The sequence below is a fragment of the Brassica oleracea genome, chromosome C2 (genome assembly GCF_000695525.1).
Source record: "Brassica oleracea var. oleracea cultivar TO1000 chromosome C2, BOL, whole genome shotgun sequence".
Taxonomy (NCBI): domain Eukaryota; kingdom Viridiplantae; phylum Streptophyta; class Magnoliopsida; order Brassicales; family Brassicaceae; genus Brassica; species Brassica oleracea.
The window spans coordinates 35,983,549-36,002,191 of record NC_027749.1 but is presented as its reverse complement, the minus strand read 5'-3'; the positions used below and the strand labels follow the sequence as shown (position 1 = coordinate 36,002,191).

Below are 18,643 nucleotides of genomic sequence, written 5' to 3'. Positions count from 1 at the left end.
CATAACGTAGTTCGATTATTTTCCTAGGGGTAGGGTCTTTTGTTCGGTGGTTTGTGTACGTGTGTACGTCTGCTGTTGGTCTTGGTCGCCTGATTAAGAGTGCTGCTAGATATCTTTGAAGCTCGCAAGGTAGCACGTTCTGGAGCTCTTCTGACTCCCACTAATGGTTTGGATTCCTTTCGGAGTCGGGATTTTCAGGCACTGGTGGTACGTTGAGGGAACTGCCTTCATGATGTATAGCCAGGGCCTTCCAAGGATTGCGTTGTATGGGGCCGGACGGTCTATCACAATGAATTCTACGATTTTACTGATTTCTCCGGCAGTTACAGCGAGCTCGATTGACCCGAGGGAGTAGGTGGTTTCCCCTGCGAACCCGATCAGAGCGGTTCGTACTTGCTTGAGGAGTGCTTTGGTGAATCTCATTCTCTTGAACGCGTCGTAAAATAAGACATCAGCCGAGCTACCGGTGTCGATCATCACTAGAGATAATTCGCAGCCGCCGACGTCGAGTCATATTACGAGAGCGTCATCATGTGGCTTGTCAAGATCTGCGGTCTCGTTTTTGTCGAAGTTGATTTCGTGGTCGGGACCTGATAGGGGCTCTCTAACTCCTATGCTGTTTTCAGCTCTTCGTTGGTATGCCTTGATGGAGTTAACCGAGTTGCAAAATTTGGAGCCTCCGTAGATAAAGTCGATTCGTTGTTTGCCTTTGTCGTTTGTCGGAAAATTCCATCTTTTGGTGAGTGTTGGCTGGTATTGTCTCTACCCCCTTGACAGGTTGCGATTAAGGGTTCGCGTGCTGTCTTTCTTCTGAATTCGTGGGGCAATCGATCTTTCTAGCAGGTCTCGAATTCTGGCCATCTTCAGCTCTCGTTTGAGGTTGGGGTTTTTCCTAAAGGGAGACCCTACATTTGGGTTGTATCGAGTAATGCTGGGAGGAGGAGTGGCTTCGTTGAGATTATCTAGTGTTCGAGTTGTCGATTGAGTTTTCCTCGAGGCCTGCGAACCATTCAAGGGCGGCCCCGGTGAGATTTTCGGCAAAGAAACGGCAGTAGCTGGACTCGTTTTCGTCTTCGTTGAGGTGCGCTCTTGATATCGCTAGTCGAAAGGCTCGTACGTGGACTTTCGGATCTGTGTTCCCATCGTACTCGGGAAATTTGAGTTTTCTGACATGGTGTAGCCTTACGCTGGCAATTCGGTTCGTGAAAGGGGTTCTCCTTGTTTCCTCAATGATCATATCTATGTATGGAGCGGAGCTCGTCGCCATATGCACGATGGTGTGTATTCTATTGAGCTCGGCGTCGTTTCTTTCGATGTAATTCTGGAACATTCCGGTTTCGCCCGGGGTTCCCAGGTCTTCTCTTTGAGGATCTGTGTCGATAGGTCTTCGGGGGTCGTAACCGCGAGCTTGCCCTATTGGGTCGCCGAATCCCGTTTGCTGGGCGGTTCTCGGAGCTGATGGAGTTTGATTCTCGAAGGTTAGGTTTCCCAGCAGCGGTGTTCGGTTTCTACCCTCGCCGGTTCTTTCCATTTATCTGTTTTGCGGTTAGATCGGAGTACTTCTTTGGACTTGTAGTCTAGTGTCTATTTCGTCCAACCCGCTGTAACTCAGACTTCGCTGCAGCATGCTCTGCTGCGGAGGTCGTTGCGAGTTCTCTCCCGTGTAGCGTCCGGATCGGGCGCTCGGGATTTCTGGTGTACCGAAGGCTCCGACGTTTTGAGGATTTAGCGTTTCTCATAATGGATCGAGAGGCGATTGGTGTCTCTTTCGGGCATTAGCTTGGTGCTCCAGGAGTTCCCGTTCGGCTTGGTCCAGTCGGTTGGCAAAGGCGCAATAGGCTGCCTTTTGGTTGCGAGGCTTCATCGATTAATGACGATACCATTCCCCGAAGCTTGGTCACTTCTTCCCGAGTCTGTCTTAGTGGGGTCGGAGATATCGGTCTGGACGATTTAGGTCGGATTAGGTCGTTTGTGGCCTGTCTTTCTCCGGAGCGATTCCAGACTCGAGCTCCAGTTTGGTCTGGTGGCGAGGATCGATCGTGGACTGGTGATCACTCTTGGTTCGAGGTTCCGATTGGAGGGATTTGTTGCGTATGGGTCGTTCCAGTCGTCCCATCGGTGCCCGTTGGTCCCACAGGTAAGGTTTCGGTTCTCGAGCTAGATCCGGTAGGATCGACGTTGTCGATTCTTGATGGCGTGGTTCCGATAGTTTGATTGGGATCGATAGTCGCGCTTAGGAAACTTAGATCGGTTTCTTTAGCAAAAGTGTTTTTCGTTTATCTTCCCCACAGTCGGCGCCAAAATGTAGATCCTAAAATCTACACTAAGAATTTGATAGTGATCGGGAATTTAATCAGGAGAAGATAAATGATGTAGGCAACGATATATCTTTAGAACACAACGATATAATCAGTTTCTGGTAGGCAAAAATGGACATTATTGCTGAATAAGATCGAATACAATGAGTAAAACAAGATCGAATGTTACAATGAGATCGCTTAAGAGAAAAAAATCTAAAGATGGATGAAAACAAGGTCGAAGTGTGGGTGTAGCTCTCTCTAGGGTTTTCAACGTGTCTCTTCCTTATGCGTCGACTTCTTAATATAGCATCCTGCTCTCGTGATGTCCGCAACTGCTCCGCGATCTCAGCAATCGTTCCGCGATCTCTGGATCTTTGAAGTCTCCGTTTTGAGCTCGAGTGCTCGCTGTAGGCTTTAACTCTTCGCGGCCCATTCAGTTGATCGTGGCCCATTTACACATTGACCAAAATTGGGTCCAACTCATACCAATGCCCCCTTCCTCGGCTTCTCCATGCACAACATTCTCCACCTGCTCAATCCCCTCTAGATATCGTTACGCTTCTTCAATGGGAGTAAACAGAGTGAGTGCACCCGAATTACCTTCAACTTCTGGTAATCCACTCACAAGCTCACTATAGTTCCTACTATATGAGCTTTCTTTCTCAACTCTTGATTGTTGTTCCGTTATTGGAACTATTTCCATTTCTTCGATGACCTATACATGCAAAATACTTCTTCTTTCCTCTTTATCCACTGATGTCAAATACACAAACACATCTTCATCATCCAAAATATATGATTGCCTCTTAGGTACTACTACCAGTGGAATGTAAGTTTCAGACTCTTCGTACACGGGAAATGGTCATCTTCTTGCATATCCTCTCCTTCAAAAATGAATAAGTGATCTCATCCAATGATGATGTCTTAAAGGATATAGAATACAAACGACTATCGCTTGGAATCCATTCATATTCATCTCCAGATTTCGCATAATGTCCATCATAGTCGAAGTGTATGTTTGTAGAAGAATAACCATTGTCTGTTGTACAAAAAAAAAATAACCATTCAATGTTAAACCTAGTTATACAGTTATGCTATTGAAGTTATACTAAGTTATACCTTGTTACACTTTTTTGTTACGGAGTAAAATTTCACCTACTTACACTTTTCTACTCTAGCCATTTCCGACAACATCCCAACATGATTCAAAATTCGCAACTTTGATTCCCAACATTCCGTTCCAGTTGTTGATTATCCACTTTCCTAACATACATACAATCCAAACTTTCCCATTCCTCCCTAATTCGATTCAATTGACCCAAATATGAAATCTATCTAATATCATCGATAAAGACCAAGATATTGCTTTACCTGAAGTTGATTTGACCTAGGTTGGGGATCAATTTCTCCGGGCCTGCTGCTCAATGATTCAGCATCCAAGCCGCAGATTTTGAATTGCTGATTTGCGCTCTCGCCAAAAAACCGTGAAACCAAGAAACGGAGGAGAGAGAGAGAGAGAAAGACACGCCACCACCGGAGACAGAAAGAATAAAAAATATAAACCCCGAATAAAATGAATAAATTAAGACCCTGATTTTTGCTCGATTTTGATTGGTCATGTACAGAGGGGCACTTTCGACATTGCCCATCCATATGAAGAGTATCAGAATAGGCACGAGTATTTGAGAATAAATAAGAGTACGACAGAATGAATTTCGCTTCATTAATGGCATCTGAGCGTTTCTCCCTCTTGTGTGTTTCTATACCTAAGGATTAACACTGAATGTTTGTTACCTAAATTATTATTTGATCACCTAATCAGTAATCTATACTTATGAGCTTGTCTTCTTTCTCCATCGCTTGTTAATTGATTGGATTTGTGATCTTGTTAGTTGTTGACACCTATTGTAATGCTTATCTTGTTTTGTTTGGCAGATTGTTAATTTGTTTTGAATTTTGATAATTGCATTTTGGATTTGGTTACTTAAAACCTCTTTCTTTAGCTTAGATTAAGTAAAATTGTTTGGATTCCTAGTATATTAAACTTACTCCTTATGGTTTGACTTTCATTACGACAATGACCACGTCATTATTGCGGATAGTTGAGTAAATTTTTATTCTTCATAAGTATGCAACCGATATCAATATCCTCACCTAAATATAACTCATCCCAGTCTAACTTTCACCTGCATGATGTTTGAGATGAAGAATGAGAAGTGAAAATAAAAAGCTTTGGGGTTCAATAAAGTGTTTGCGAGATGAGAGGTGCTTGTTGAGAGAAATGCAGTAAAATGTATGAAGTGGCGTAAAATGCAGTTAGGTGCAGGGAAGTGCAACGAAGTGCAATGAAGTGCAGGAAGAGAGATAAAGGTCTGGACAGGCTTGCACAGACTGGAAAGATGCCAAAGCATGTAGATCTCCTCATTAGCTGAATTCAAATATTGTTTTTTTACCTCACATGCTTCTGTTTTTAGATACATTGAACCTAGACAAGCTTGTATCTCTATTTTATGAATTAATGGAGTTTTGAGTCTCTCTCTCTAAAATCTCTTTATTCTCCTAATCTTACTGTGATAATCTTTGATTAATACTAAACACAAAAGTGTTTATGGTGTCAGAGCCAGGTTGCTCAAAGGGGTGAGTGTGTTGTTTCTTTTCCCAAAATCTAGGTTCTCTCTTGGTGTTCTTGAGTGTTCTTGAGTATTATTGGTTTTCTTAAGCTCTGTTCTTCATTCTCTGGGTTTGGTTGAGGTTTTCTGATGGATACAAATGACCTCAACATGGAAGTGAAGCACAGATCTAGTAAATCAGTGAAGCTTGAAGAAGAAACTGATGGGGTTTTGTCAAAATGGGCAAAGACAGCTTTGGAAAGCTTCTGGGAACCGAAATTCGCACTGTCGATTTCCGTTTAAATAAGAAAAGTTAGGAAAACCCTAATTTTCCAGAGGTCCCGGATATCTGCTAAACCACACGCCAAGCAATCAGAACACGAAATAACGACGAGAAAAATAAGAAATCGTAAAAAGAGAGCAAAAAGAAGTCTTATTCTGAATTTGCGTATGATCGTTTACAACAAGGTAGAAGCCTCGGCTACAAGAGCTGTCGGCGAGTTCCCTAGTTCTAGTAACCTAAAACTGCAGAACCTAGTTGAGTCGCAGTTCGAAATAACAAAAACGAAAAGTTGTCTAATTGCTCTAAGTCTCTCGCCTAGGACTCCTTATATATTCTTCCATGGTCGGTTTCAGCATTTCCCTTCCTGCCCTTAACCCGTCTTAAGTGAAAACTGGAGATATTCCATTTTTTTCCGATCTTCATGTTTATCCGCAGAAACTTAATATTTTTTTCTGCGGAAACTTATCTTTTATTATTTTTACGTTTTTTATAATATAAAAAAAACGTAAACCGCCATAGTATCTACGAGCTTATTCTTAAAGAATCGTAACTGGGCTTGTGGTCGCGTTTTAGACCTCGTTGGGCCGTCTCTCGACATGAAACGTTTGTTACGATTTTCTTTTCGATAAAAACAAGTTCTCGCGGTTTTTATCGTAAAGTTTCAACGGTAACTTTGATCGGAATGATGTGAGAAATGATATGGCTGTGGCGGTACGTGGGAGCTAGCATTGAGGAGCAGACGAGAATGCTTGGATTTGGGTCGTAGCCGTTGATCGATGTCCGAGACAGTTTGGTCATTACGTAGCGACGTGATCCGCGCCGGATCGATCCCTACGTAGCGACCGAACGAAAGGTTTGGTCGGTCGCTATGTAGTGACCGACCGAGTGGCTTGGTCGGTCGCTACGTAGCGACCGACTCGTTCGCGGGCCGGTCGCTACCGAGTGGCTTTGTCGGTCGCTACGTAGCGACCGACTCGTTCACGGATCGGTCGCTCCGTGGCGACCTTGTTTGGACCCTTTTCCGACGTTTTATGAACGTGTTCTTGGACTACGAGCGTTTAGTTTCGATGAATCAACCGAGATTAGTGCAAGATTTCACCGTAAAATTCTTCGTAAAAGTAATCTTTACGAAGATTACTTTTCGAAAAAACGTTCATGCTGATTTTTACGGATATTTGGATGTTAACTTCGTCGTATCTATTTTTGACCCCAATAGTTAGCCCCCTAGCCCGTTAGAATCGTCGATTGCAATGGGATTCTAACGCGCGGTTTGGCTAGTTAGGCAAGATAGGCGTGTTGGACGAAGTTTATATCCGAAGATTCGCATACAAATAGTAATTTTTAATGCCTATAAGAAGGAAGTAACTTTCCTCATAATTTTCACTCACTTATTTTCATAAGAAGTTTCTTTGAGAAAAATTTTCCCTCTCCTTCTTCTTTTCCCTCTTTTTTTTTTTGAAGTTTGAAAGATGTTTAGCAGAAAAAAGGCTTCGAAAAGAGGTACCTCCCGCGGTTCTTCGTCCGAAGGTGTTCATGATGACGATATTCTTGTCCCGAAGGCCGAGTCCTTGCCTCTCTCGATAGATCCTGCCGATGGTGAGGCGTACTGAATAGCGAGATATGGTTCGATTTCTACCCCTAGCGAGAAGTCATTTCCTGTCATGAGCCAACGTTTGGTCGAAAAAGGCGCGCCGAGCAGAAGCACTGGTGCATTCCGTAAGGCCGTTCGGGCGTTCTGCCGGATTTCAGACGTGGTAGAGTTTCGGATTCCTTGTCGAGGGGAAAGTGCTGATAATCCCCCGGAGGGTTACTTTACCTGCTACGAGTCATTCTTGGTGCGCTGTCGTCTGTGGTTTCCGATCCCTGAAATCATAGTCCGTGTGTTGGACCGTTTCGAGGTATCGATAAGCCAGCTGAATCCCACCAGTTTTCAGCATCTCATTGGCGTCGTGATCCTGAGCTATGAGCATGATCTCTCCCTTACCACTGACCACTTTGAAGCGATTTTTAGGCTGCAACTTGTTTCGAAACCGCACCTCTACTGGTTGGTCCCTCGGAAATATATGATGGTGTTTAAGGGGCTTATTTCCAAATCTAACTCATGGACGAAGTTCTTATTCTTTGTCCGTATAAACGCTGCATCCGTCGAAGAGAATTGCATCCCATTGTTTCGGAGCAAGCCAAATGACAGTCCCTTCATTAACCCGCTTTTCCCATTCCCCGAAGACGTGATCGAAATGAGGGATCTCCTCAGGAATGGTCTGTTTTTCTGGACCTTCTTTACGCAGAGGAGAGTCCGCAAGGCGTTGAGACTTGTGCATCCTGATCTTGGAATAGGTGTAGAAGCGGATAGTGATTCTGAGTCCGATGATCCTGCTTCTCGCGACGTTCCCGCGGAGGAGACGAACGTGTGGTCCTCTAAGGGTAAAGGCATTGATCTTGGTGATATAGAGTTTTCCGTAGATGACTCTATTCTTCCAGGATGGGATCGGACCTTGCTTATGGTGACGGTAATTGTTCGAGCGAGGTACCTATTCCAGATTTTGATGAGTTCTTTGCTGGCTTACCCTCGAGTTTCAATCCTCCTTCATCCAAGGACGAATTGGGAAGGTCAAAGGTAGTCGCGGAAGGATCACACATAATCAACGGGGTTAGTCTCTTTCTTCTTTAGGAACTTTGCGGATAGAATTATGCGCTTCTCTTTTTTTTACGTTAGTCATTTTTGCAGGGCCTGAACATGCTTGGCGGAGGCCTTGAAGCGAGCCACAAGGAGGCCATGGTTTACCGCTTCAAGACAGAGAAAGCGGAAAAGGACCTTGCACATATGCAAAACAACATTTTAGAGTGAGATTCGAAGCTTGCCAAGGATCATGACAAGTCCGTCCGTTGAGCGGAAAGGAGCGGTAGGAGAGAGGTTGTCGAGGTGATGAGAAACCGTGCTTCTCAGTTCAAGACCGAGTATGGAAACCTTAAGGAGGCTTATTCCTTGGTGGGCGATTTTCGCGAGTGTCGTGGTTCAGTTGGTACCCCCTGGAAGACGCAGACAGACGACTTTGTTTTCAAGGATGAGATGGAAACCATGGAAGGTGGCATGAAGGATCATGCCCATGCTGAGGCGCTTATTTCCCCGATCGACGGGAGGATTCAGAGATTCTGGGACCCCATCCCGGTTTCTCCCGATACGGAGGAGGTCACGACCGTGGCTGCTGGTGAGGATGAGGAAGTGGACTGTCCCACGGATGCATTCGGAGTTTCCATGTCTGGGGATTTTAACTTTGATCTGAGAGGATCGAAGTTAGTATTTAACGGGAAGAGGTTTCCCCCCTATATTGTGTTTATAGCCGACTGTGGCCTTTATTATCTGTTTCTGGCCGAGTGTGACTTTTATGTTGAGGCTTTGTGCGGGCCTGTTTGGCCGCTTTGCTTTTATTGGGACTGGCCGTTAGTGGCTTCGAATCCCTACCGTTCTGCGGTTTTATATATGATGAATCGAACTATTTTGTTCTGAATATGTCTGAAATAAATATGAGTTGTCGTCTCATATTTAGTTCTAACGAGACGTCCAATCTGCTGGTTTGCTCGAGATGTGAATTTTCGAAAAACTTATTTGTTTGTTTTGACGAAGTTTCATAAACGTTAAGATATGGACGGAGAGACATGTTTTAAGATCTCGTATCATTTTTTAGATATCATGTCTTGAGATGTTAGAGACCAGTGTGCTGGGTTTAGGGAAAGACCTAGATTTACTTTCGGTTTTAAAGTTTAAGCGATGACTAGCTGGCTATCGATTTTCCTGTTGCGATTTCAACCTGATTCGTACCGATTTAAAGTCCGCGTTAGGTTCTCGGTTTATACGACTTGTATGATATGAATTGAGCATCTCTCCAGAGACAATTTTTAAGCCAACTGCAAGTGCTTGACCAAAATTTCGGATTTTTCTTTTGTAGCGCGCTTTTATCCTTATGTCAGATGTTTGAGGATCATTTCTTTTTGAGAAGAATGATCAGGGTGCGTTCGTTCAAGACGGCTGATGTATTCGTCGGGGCCAATCGACGAGCAAGATGTTAATATTCGTTGAAATTTTATTGTCGCGTCTGGACAGTTGTTCGTATAGTCTCGATTCTAACTTTGGCGACGTCTCGCTGTTATTTCGAAGACTATACATATGTTTTAAGTTCTGAAAGATTTACGAATGTTATGCGATTTGGACCAGATACGGCCGTTGACAAGAATTTCATGTTTAGTAGAGATTTGTTTTTTTGAGCGTGTCCTGAGACTTTTTGCGTAGCTGAAGCGTAAGAGTTCATAAAATGCGTATTGTAGTAAAATTTTTAAAAAGCCCGAGTACAATAATGCATGTTTTAAAACGTAGGAGTATACGATTATACATACCCACTCCCCACCCCCTTTTTAGAGAGGGGGATAGCTGAACTCGTCTTTCGACGAGCTGCCTACGTACCCCTTTCTAGGATCAAGCCATCTCGTAGTTCTATTTTGTGCCGCGAGTGTTTTTACTCGGCGGTTGGGGTTGTGCTGACCGCCTTAATCGTGGTGACTGCGGTAGGGTCGATGTCTTTGTCCGGGTTTTTCTTTTCCGGTTGAGCGACAGCGTTGGCTTCGGAATCAGGCTGAGTTTCGATGTCCGAGGCGTTTACTTCAGGAGACGATGTCGAGTCGTCTTTCTTTGAAGTGTTTTTGGCGAAGGCTGAGCTAACTTCGTGCGTTTTCGTTTTACCATCGCGGTAGTTGTAATTTGTCTTAACTTATGCTCTGCGAGAAAGCAAAGTCGCGACTGTTTCTGGCAACCCCAGATGGCTGCGACCCCGCTCTGGGTCACGAATTTGACGCCCAGGTGATATGTAGACGGAACGACTTTCATGGCGTTCAGCCATGGGGTTCCCATGATCACATTATAGATGGCAGGATGATTGACCACAGTGAAGTCGACGATCTTCGTGACTTAATTGGCCAAGACTGGTAGCCGGATTGATCCGAGAGTCATTGACGTTTCGCCTGAAAACCCCGTCAATGGTTTTGGTGTTGGGGTAATTTCCCCGAGTTCAATATTCATCCTTTTGAGAGTGTCACGAAAGATAACATTAACTGTGTTCTCTGTGTCAATGAGAACTCTTGTAACCTCCAGATCTCGTATGACAATATCTATGACGAGAGGATCGCAGTGAGGTTGATCAATTCCGCCAGCTTCCTCTTCTGTGAAAATTATCAAGTCGCTTTGACCATCTCGGGGAGGAGACTATGTAGGTCAATTTGCGCTTGACTCGGCCTTTTGCTGGTAGGCTTTGATGGCTGAGACCGTGTCGTTGCAGTACTGTGATCCTCTGATGATCATGTTTACTCTACGGCGATTTTTTTCGTTTCCTTTGTCATCCGATCTCCTTCAGCGTTTATCCCCTGCTTGATTTCTCCGAGGAGAATTTTCTGCGGGTTGATTTTTGTCATTTTTTGGAGGGCGATCGGTCTCAAGGATGAGATCTTTAACGCTGGTTACTTCGGAGAGCTCTCCAGCTAGTAGCATTGCGGCCAGTCTTGCTCCCAAGACTTTGCAGTTAGTCATCGAGTGTCCTCGAGTCTGGTGGAACTCGCAGAAGGTGTTTTCGTCGTACCCTGGATTGCGATTCCATGTATTGCCCGAGGTTCTGCCTTGTTCCGAACTGACTGCATTGTTATCCGCCCCTTGGAGTTCTTCCTCCTCGTGATGGACGTACTTGTCGTTACGAGATTTTTTCTTTTTAGTCTTTTGGTCTGCATCTTTCGAGGACGTCTTTGTCGGCTTATGTTTTTGCGACAAAACTTTGGTTTCTTCCTCGATTATGATGTAGTCTGTTTCCTTGTGAAGGGCGTCTTGGATCGTTTGTGGTTTGTCGAGGGTTATCCATTTTCTGAATTTCGATTTGTACCCGAGCATTTTTCTGAGTGCGTCTATGGCCACCTTGTCGCTTATTCTACTAACCCTTGACATAACCAGCTTGAATCGGCTTATGAACTCGCAGAGAGGTTCGTCCTCTCTCTGGGATAGACTCCAGAGATCAACATCAGACGTTTCTCTATCTATGAACATAGAATATTGTTTGAGAAATTCCGATGCGAGCTGGCGGAAAGTTCCGATGGAGTTTCCCTTAAGGCGTGCAAATCATTCGAGCGCCGCTCCTTCCAGATTTTTGACGAACAGGCGGCAGTAACCGGCGTCTTTCTCGCTCTGCTTCAGTGTGGCCCTTCCCAACGTGATATGGAAGGCTTGAAGATGCACTTTAGGATCGGTCGTACCATCGTATTTTGGTACTTTGATTTTTCCCGGGTCAGATACCTTGGTATCAGAGATGCGAGCAGTGAAAGGCATTTTCCGAGCTCCCTCAAGTAATCTATCGATTTCTGGGGCAGCGCTGGTAGCATGATGGATCTGGGATTTCACAGCCCTTACTTCTGCTGCAGTTTTAGTTATGTAATCGCGAAGGTCACGTATGTCCGATTTTTCGCCAGCGGCTTTCCGAGCTTGTCGGCGTTTGCTGCGAGTAATCACTGTTTGTTTTTTGGCTAACTCCTCATGTTCAACCCAGTAGAGGTTTTCCTCTTCTTCAGTCATAGGTTTATCGAACGGAGAGCCTTCCCGAGCCGATCGGCTTCTGGTTCTTCTTGGATGTATGTCAGCGTCATCTTCCGTATCGTTGGAAACGTTGCTGGGATCCAAGTCGACATGCTTGGCTTCATCGACCTCTGTGTCCCTTGCGGGAGGTAGAGGACTTTCAGAGTTCCGTTTCTCAGTAGGGGATGTTTCGCTGGGGTTTTGACCCGAAGGACGTTCCAGGCCTGATGAGTGGAGTTGCGAAGTCGAGTTTTCTTCCGCGGATTTTTGTAGATCCGCGAGGGAGGACTGCACGGGTTCTTGCCGTTAAGGTTTCAACCTTTTTCGTCAAGGTACCCACGAGTTTGACCCGAAGGACGTTCCCATGACGTTCCAGGCTTGTCGAGTGGAGTTTACATGTTATTCGTGTCGTCAGTTGTCATGTCTGGTTGAGCGTCTTGCGGCTGAGAGTTAGATTGATCCGTAACACCCCTCCTTCTAGCACCAAACTGTGGGAACCGAATATCTGCTAAACCACACGCCAAGCAATCAGAACACGAAATAAAGACGAGAAAAATAAGAAATCGTAAAAACAGAGCAAAAAGAAGTCTTATTCTGAATTTCCATATGAGCGTTTACAACAAGGTAGGAGCCTCGGCTACAAGAGCTGTCGGCGAGTTCACTAGTTCTAATAACCTAAGACTGCAAAACCTAGTTTGGTCGCAGCTCAAAATAACAAAAACGGAAAGTTGCCTAATTGCTCTAAGTAGTAAGTTTGCTCTGAAAAGTCTATCCTTGTGCCTCTCGCCTAGGAATCCTTATATATTCTTCCAAGGTCGGTTTCAGCTTTTCCCTTCATGCCCTTAAGCCGTCTTAGGTGAAAAATTGAGATATTCCATTTTTTTTCGATCTTCATGTTTATCCGCAGAAACTTAACATTTTTTCTGCGGAAACTTATCTTTTATTATTTTTACGTTTTTTATAATAAAAAAAAGTAAACCGCCATAGTATCTACGAGCTTATTCTTAAAGAATCTTAAGTGGGTTTGTGGTCGCGTTTTAGACCTCGTTGGGCCGTCTCTCGACATGAAACATTTGTTACAATTTTTTTCCGATAAAAACAAGTTCTTACGGTTTTTATCGTAAAGTTTCAATGGTAACTTTGATCGGAATGATGCGAGAAATGATATGGCTGCGGCGGTACTGGGAGCTAGCATCGAGGAGCAGACGTGAATGCATGGATTTGGGTCGTAGCCGTTGATCGATGTCCGAGATAGTTTGGTCGCTACATAGCGACCTGATCCGCGCCAGATCGGTCGCTACGTAGCGACCGAACGAAAGGGTTGGTCGGTCGGTACATAGCGACTGACTCGTTTGTGGGTCGGTCGCTGCGTAGCGACCGACCGAGTGGCTTGGTCGGTCGCTACGTAGTGACCGACTTGTTCATGGGTCGGTCGCTACATAACGACCGACCGAGTGGCTTGGTCGGTCGCTACGTAGTGACCAACTCGTTCGCGGGTTGGTCGCTACGTAGCGATCGAACGAGTGGCTAGGTCGGTCGTTATGTAGCGACCGACTCGTTCACGGACCGGGCGCTCCGTGGAGACCTTGTTTGGACCCTTTTCCGACGTTTTATGAACGTGTTCTTGGACTACGAGTGTTTAGTTTCGATGAATCAACCGAGATTAGTGCAAGATTTCACCACAAAATTCTTCGTAAAAGTAATCTTTACGAAGATTACTTTTCGTAAAAATGTTCATGCTGATTTTTACGGATATTTGGATGTTAACTTCGTCGTGTCCATTTTTGACCCCAACAAAGCTGTGGGTTATGGAGTAGTCATGTAAAGAGGAAGCCTTTAATGGAAATGGCTGTTGAAGAAAGTCAGACAAGATGTTTGAAAGATGAAGATAAAGCTGTTCAGGAAAACACTACAAAGGGTGGGATTTAAACAGCTTGTGAAGACAAGTCCAAACTTGTGAAGGTCTGTGAGGACAAGAGAGTGATCCGCGGCTGGAGACAAGGAATGGATGAAGTTTATCAACTTGTGGGAAGGCTGAAAGAAGTATGGGCGGATCTGGATGTGTTGAAACCAAGTATATCAGATCCAAAGGTGATTCAAGAAAGTCGGGACCAAGATGCAATCGTTAACCTTCTTATGGATGAGATATGTGAGCTTGTTCACCATGTTTATGATGTGTGTGAAAAGAACAAGAAAATCAACTAAGTGGAAAGGTGGTACATGCTGTAAAAAGGGAAGGTTGAGAAAGCTTTCCAAGGTGTGGTTCTTGATGAGAAAATCTTGGAAGAAAGACAGTGAGTCTGGTTACCTAAGCGACAGTATGGGCTTGAGGATGATCAAGGATGTTGTTCACCAAGTGGTTAGAGGAGAGTGTTCTTACTCAGCCTACATGGATAACTCAGTGGAGGATAGTACAATTATGAGAGGGCTGGAGACCAAAGGAGCAGATGATCCCATCACAAAGAAGGAATGAGATGAGTTGGTTAAGTATGTGTATGCTCTACTCGCAACCAAGAAGCAAGGTGCTCTCTCCTCCGCCTCTAAACCTATCATAATTGATTTTGGAGAAAGCCATCATATGATCAGTGATAGGAGTCTGATAAGTGAAGTCAAGGATGCAACATGGAGTGTCATGATAGCCAATGGTATCAGGATCCCAATAGAAGGTGTGGGAAACCTCAAGCTGTTTGAGAAGAACTCAACTGCCTTCTACCTGCCTCTAGTTCGCTTCAAATCTGATATTTGTGAAGAAAGCTATGGTTGATCTTGATTGTCAAGTAGTATTCAGACCAAATGAAGTTGAGTTCCAAGACTTGAAGACTGGAGATGTTGGGGGGAAATACTCAGGTATTGAATTCCTCCAGACCCCAGGCAGGACACCGGCCTCTGGATCCCCGCTAGGAGACACCCGGATCCCCGCTAGGAAGTACTCCGGGCCCGGTCCCAGGGATCACCCTCTTCCTTCGGGAAAAAGGAAAACTTCCGATAGAGTGAACCTTACATATTTCCGAATATGGAAGAGTTTAACCTACTCTAACCGACTAAGGCCGACCTAAACCAACTATATAAGGGGAGCCTAAACCCTAGAGCAAGGGATCGACACTTCAAGACTTAGAGATTAGAGTTAGACGGCTAGAACTAAAGTTCTTACTAAAACATTGTAGTTCCGGCTTGTTTATCAAATAAAACATCTCTTCAAGTCTCTTTCTCTTGGATTCTCATGAAATACTAAGCCTTGTCCATCGTTTCGTATTACTCACAAAAATCCTACAAAAAAATCCCCTAACAATTTGGCGCTAGAAGGAGGGGAGTAATCTAAACTGCATGATAATGGCGGTGGATGAGCAGAACGAGCTACCCAAAGCCACTCCAAGAGAAGCAGAGCTCCTAAGGCAACTCGACGGTATACAATGCCAAGTAACCGAGCTGAACAGAGCTCGGATAGATGTTGCGGAGAACCCCAAGCTCTCCTCAGGAGTCCAGAGCTTGAAGGAGAAGCTCGACGAGCACTCCAAGCAATTGGAACAGAGCGCCGAGAAGCTCAGCCAGCTTGAATTGGAGAATCTAACCCTCCGAGACGAGAACCAAGCCCTCAATACAGCAAGTAACAAGAAGGGTTGATTCCGGGCTCAGATCAGACCCATGCCGACTCTGGAAACACCTAACTCCAGGACAAGCACAACTCTCCCGCCTACGATGTCGCGAGGAGACGCAGCAACGTGCGAAAAGACTAATGGTGCCCAGATCTACGACGTAGAAGATAGTAAATCTGAGCCGGAACCCGACAAGGAAGCACCCGAGGTAACGGCAAAAATGGAGTCTCCCATGGTTGCTTACCTGGAGCAGATGTTCTCCAAGAGGCTCGACGGCATGCAGTCCATGGTAGAAAGGCTCCCAGGGGTAACTCCCCCATCCGGAAGAGCAACCCCGACTCTTATGCCGACACTCCTTTCACGGATGAGATCACCTTGATCGAGATGCCCATGAAGTTCTCCATTCCCAACATAAAAGTGTATGACGGCACCAGCGATCCGGACGATCATGTCGCCCAATACAAACAAGGATGCTCGCTGTAGCACTCCCAAAGGAGTCACATGCAGCTACCATGTGCAAAGGGTTCGGCTCAACCCTGACCGGACCCGCATTGAAATGGTACATCAACCTACCCTCCAGGTATATAGCCTCCTTCGCTTTTCTCAGCGACAAGTTCGTAGAACAATTCGCCAGCAGCAGGGACATGGAGAAAATCTCTGATGGTCTCTTCGAAATCCTCCAGCATCGGGCGGAACCCCTGCGAGGCTACATAGCCCGCTTCAAACAAGAGAAGGTGGCCATTCCCGAATGCAGCATCCCCACTGTCATCTTTGCCTTCAAGAGAGGTTTGCTCCCCGACGGGGATCTCTATAAGGAGCTGACCAAATATCAGTGCAAGACCATGGAAGACGTCCTGTCCCGCGCCTGGGCAGGGGTAAAATGGGAGGAAGATGTCGTCAGTCGCGCTAAGGCGCAGTAAAAGCAGGACCCCAAGGCGGTCAGACCGGACCGAACCGAGCGAGATGAGAAACCCTCTCCAAGACCAGCCATGGATTCTGGGAACAGAAACCGGGGCAGAAACCGAAACCGGCCGATCGAGAAGGCAGATGGGATGGCAGTGTCCACGTGGACAGACATCTCTCACCTCTCTGTCTCAAGGCCGGAGCTGATCAATGTTCTGAGGCAGATGGGCCAACAGGTCAAGTGGCCTCAGAAGATGAAAGCACCTGATTCTTTCTTGAACCCTGGTCTCTGGTGTGACTTCAACCGTGACCACGGTCAAAAAACGGAGGACTGCGTCGCACTGAAGATTGAGGTCAACAAATTGCTTAAGAAAGGACACCTCAGGGAGTTCCTTTCCGAAAAGGCCAAGAACCACCTAAGCAAGGAGACAACAGTAAAGCCCACTGAAGCTGATCTCGTCTCGCCACCTCGACAGGACCGAGTGATCCATGTCATATCGGGTGGTTCAGAAATCAGTGGTATAAGCCACGCAGCCACGAAGAAGAGCACTTGGAACGCCAAGCACGGCCTAGAGGCAGCCAAGCCGAAACGCCTGCTCCTAGGTACGGACGTAATAAGCTTTGCGGCCAAGGAGCAGGAAAGGGTTCTCACCCCACATCACGACGCCCTGGTCATATCGCTCAGTGTAGCGAATTGCTTGGTGAAAAGGATACTGGTAGATAATGGAAGCTCCGGCAACATCATTTTCCAGGCCGTATACAAGGATTTGTGGCTGGAGGAAAGCACTCTAACTCGGAGGATAACCCCAATCATAGGGTTCAGCGGAGAAGTCAAGCAAACCACTAGAGAGGTGATCGTCCGGTATACGCTGAAGGGATCAACATGTCAACCATGTTCCTTGTCGTTGACTGCGATTTTATCCTACAACATGATCCTGGGACGGCCCTTGATTCACGGCATGGGAGACGTCCCCTCGACTCTTCACTAGATGGTGAAGTTCCCTACACCCTGGGGCATAAGAGCAATCAGAGGAGATCAAGAGTATTCCCGCTCCTACTACCAGACTACTTTGAAGGGAAATACCAATGTCTTATAGCAATTATAGAAATGGACGACGTGCCATTGATCGAAGGGGACCAGACCCGATATCTCAAGGTCGGCTCCAAGCTGACAGCAGGATTAAGGAGGAGGTTAATAGACTTTCTCATGTCTAACTCCGACTGCTTCGCTTGGCCCCACGCAGATATGCCTGGGATCGATCCGAAGATCATCATGCACAAGTTGCAGGTGGATCCCCTACATCAACCCGCCAGACAAAAGAGGAGAAAATTTGCCCCCGAAAGGGACGCAATCATCAATGATGAAGTCAAAATCCTGCTCGGCGCGGGGTTCATTCGCGAGGTACAGTACCCGAAATGGCTAGCCAATGAGTTGTAGTCAAAAAGAAGAACGGGAAGTGGAGAGTCTGCATAGACTTCACAAACCTCAACAAGTCCTGCCCAAAGGACCCCTTCCCTCTGCCTCACATAGACAAGCTGGTCGATGCCACAGCCGGGCATCAGCTGATGAGTTTCATGGACGCGTTCTCTGGCTATAATCAAATTCTCATGCATCCGGAAGACCAGGAGAAGACGTCCTTCATGACATCCATAGGGATCTATTGCTACAAAGTTATGCCCTTTGGCCTAAAGAACGCGGGATCAACCTACCAACGGCTGGTGAACATGATGCTTGCGGACAAGATAGGGCGAACCATGGAGGTCTACATCGACGACATGCTGGTCAAATGCCTAGAGGTCGAAGACCACATATCTCACTTGCAGCAAGCCTTCTCCACTCTCCGGAAGTACAACATGAAGCTCAACCAAGCTAAGTGCTCATTCGGGGTCAGTTCCAGCAAGTTCCTCGGGTACATTGTAACCCACCGGGGCATTGAAGCCAACACAGAGCAAATCAGGGCCATTCATTTGATCTCTTCCCCGAAGAACATCAAGGAGGTCCAAAAGCTAACGGGAAGGATGGCATCCCTGAGCAGGTTCATCTCTAGGCTCTTCGACAAATCTCACGCCTTCTTTGGGACCATTAAAAACCCAAAAGGTTTTCAATGGACGGAAGATTGCGAGTCCGCTCTCCATGAACTAAAGGCATATCTCACCACTCCTCCTCTCCTATCCAAGCCACTGCTCGGCGAGGTCTTGCTTCTATATCTAGCATTTTCGGAGCATGCCGTAAGCACCGTCCTAGTGCACGAGGAAGAAAGCAAACAGCTACCGATCTACTACGTAAGTAAGGCTCTCTTGGATGCTGAAACCCGCTACAGCCATCTAGAGAAGCTGGCCTTAGCTCTGATAGT

General features: G+C 46.0%; 1 protein-coding gene across 1 annotated transcript; it reads left to right on the top strand.

Annotated features, from left to right (window-relative positions):
• The first annotated feature begins 16,543 nt into the window (after positions 1-16,543).
• LOC106324110 lies at positions 16,544-17,278 on the top strand. Its single transcript, XM_013762129.1, has one exon. It carries the CDS (start codon positions 16,544-16,546, stop codon positions 17,276-17,278), a length of 735 nt encoding a protein of 244 aa, XP_013617583.1.
• Positions 17,279-18,643: the final 1,365 nt, after the last annotated feature.

Excerpts from the sequence above, each read along its gene's own strand:
- LOC106324110 (XM_013762129.1), top strand. The coding sequence starts at position 16,544 with ATGAAAGCACCTGATTCTTTCTTGAACCCTGGTCTCTGGTGTGACTTC.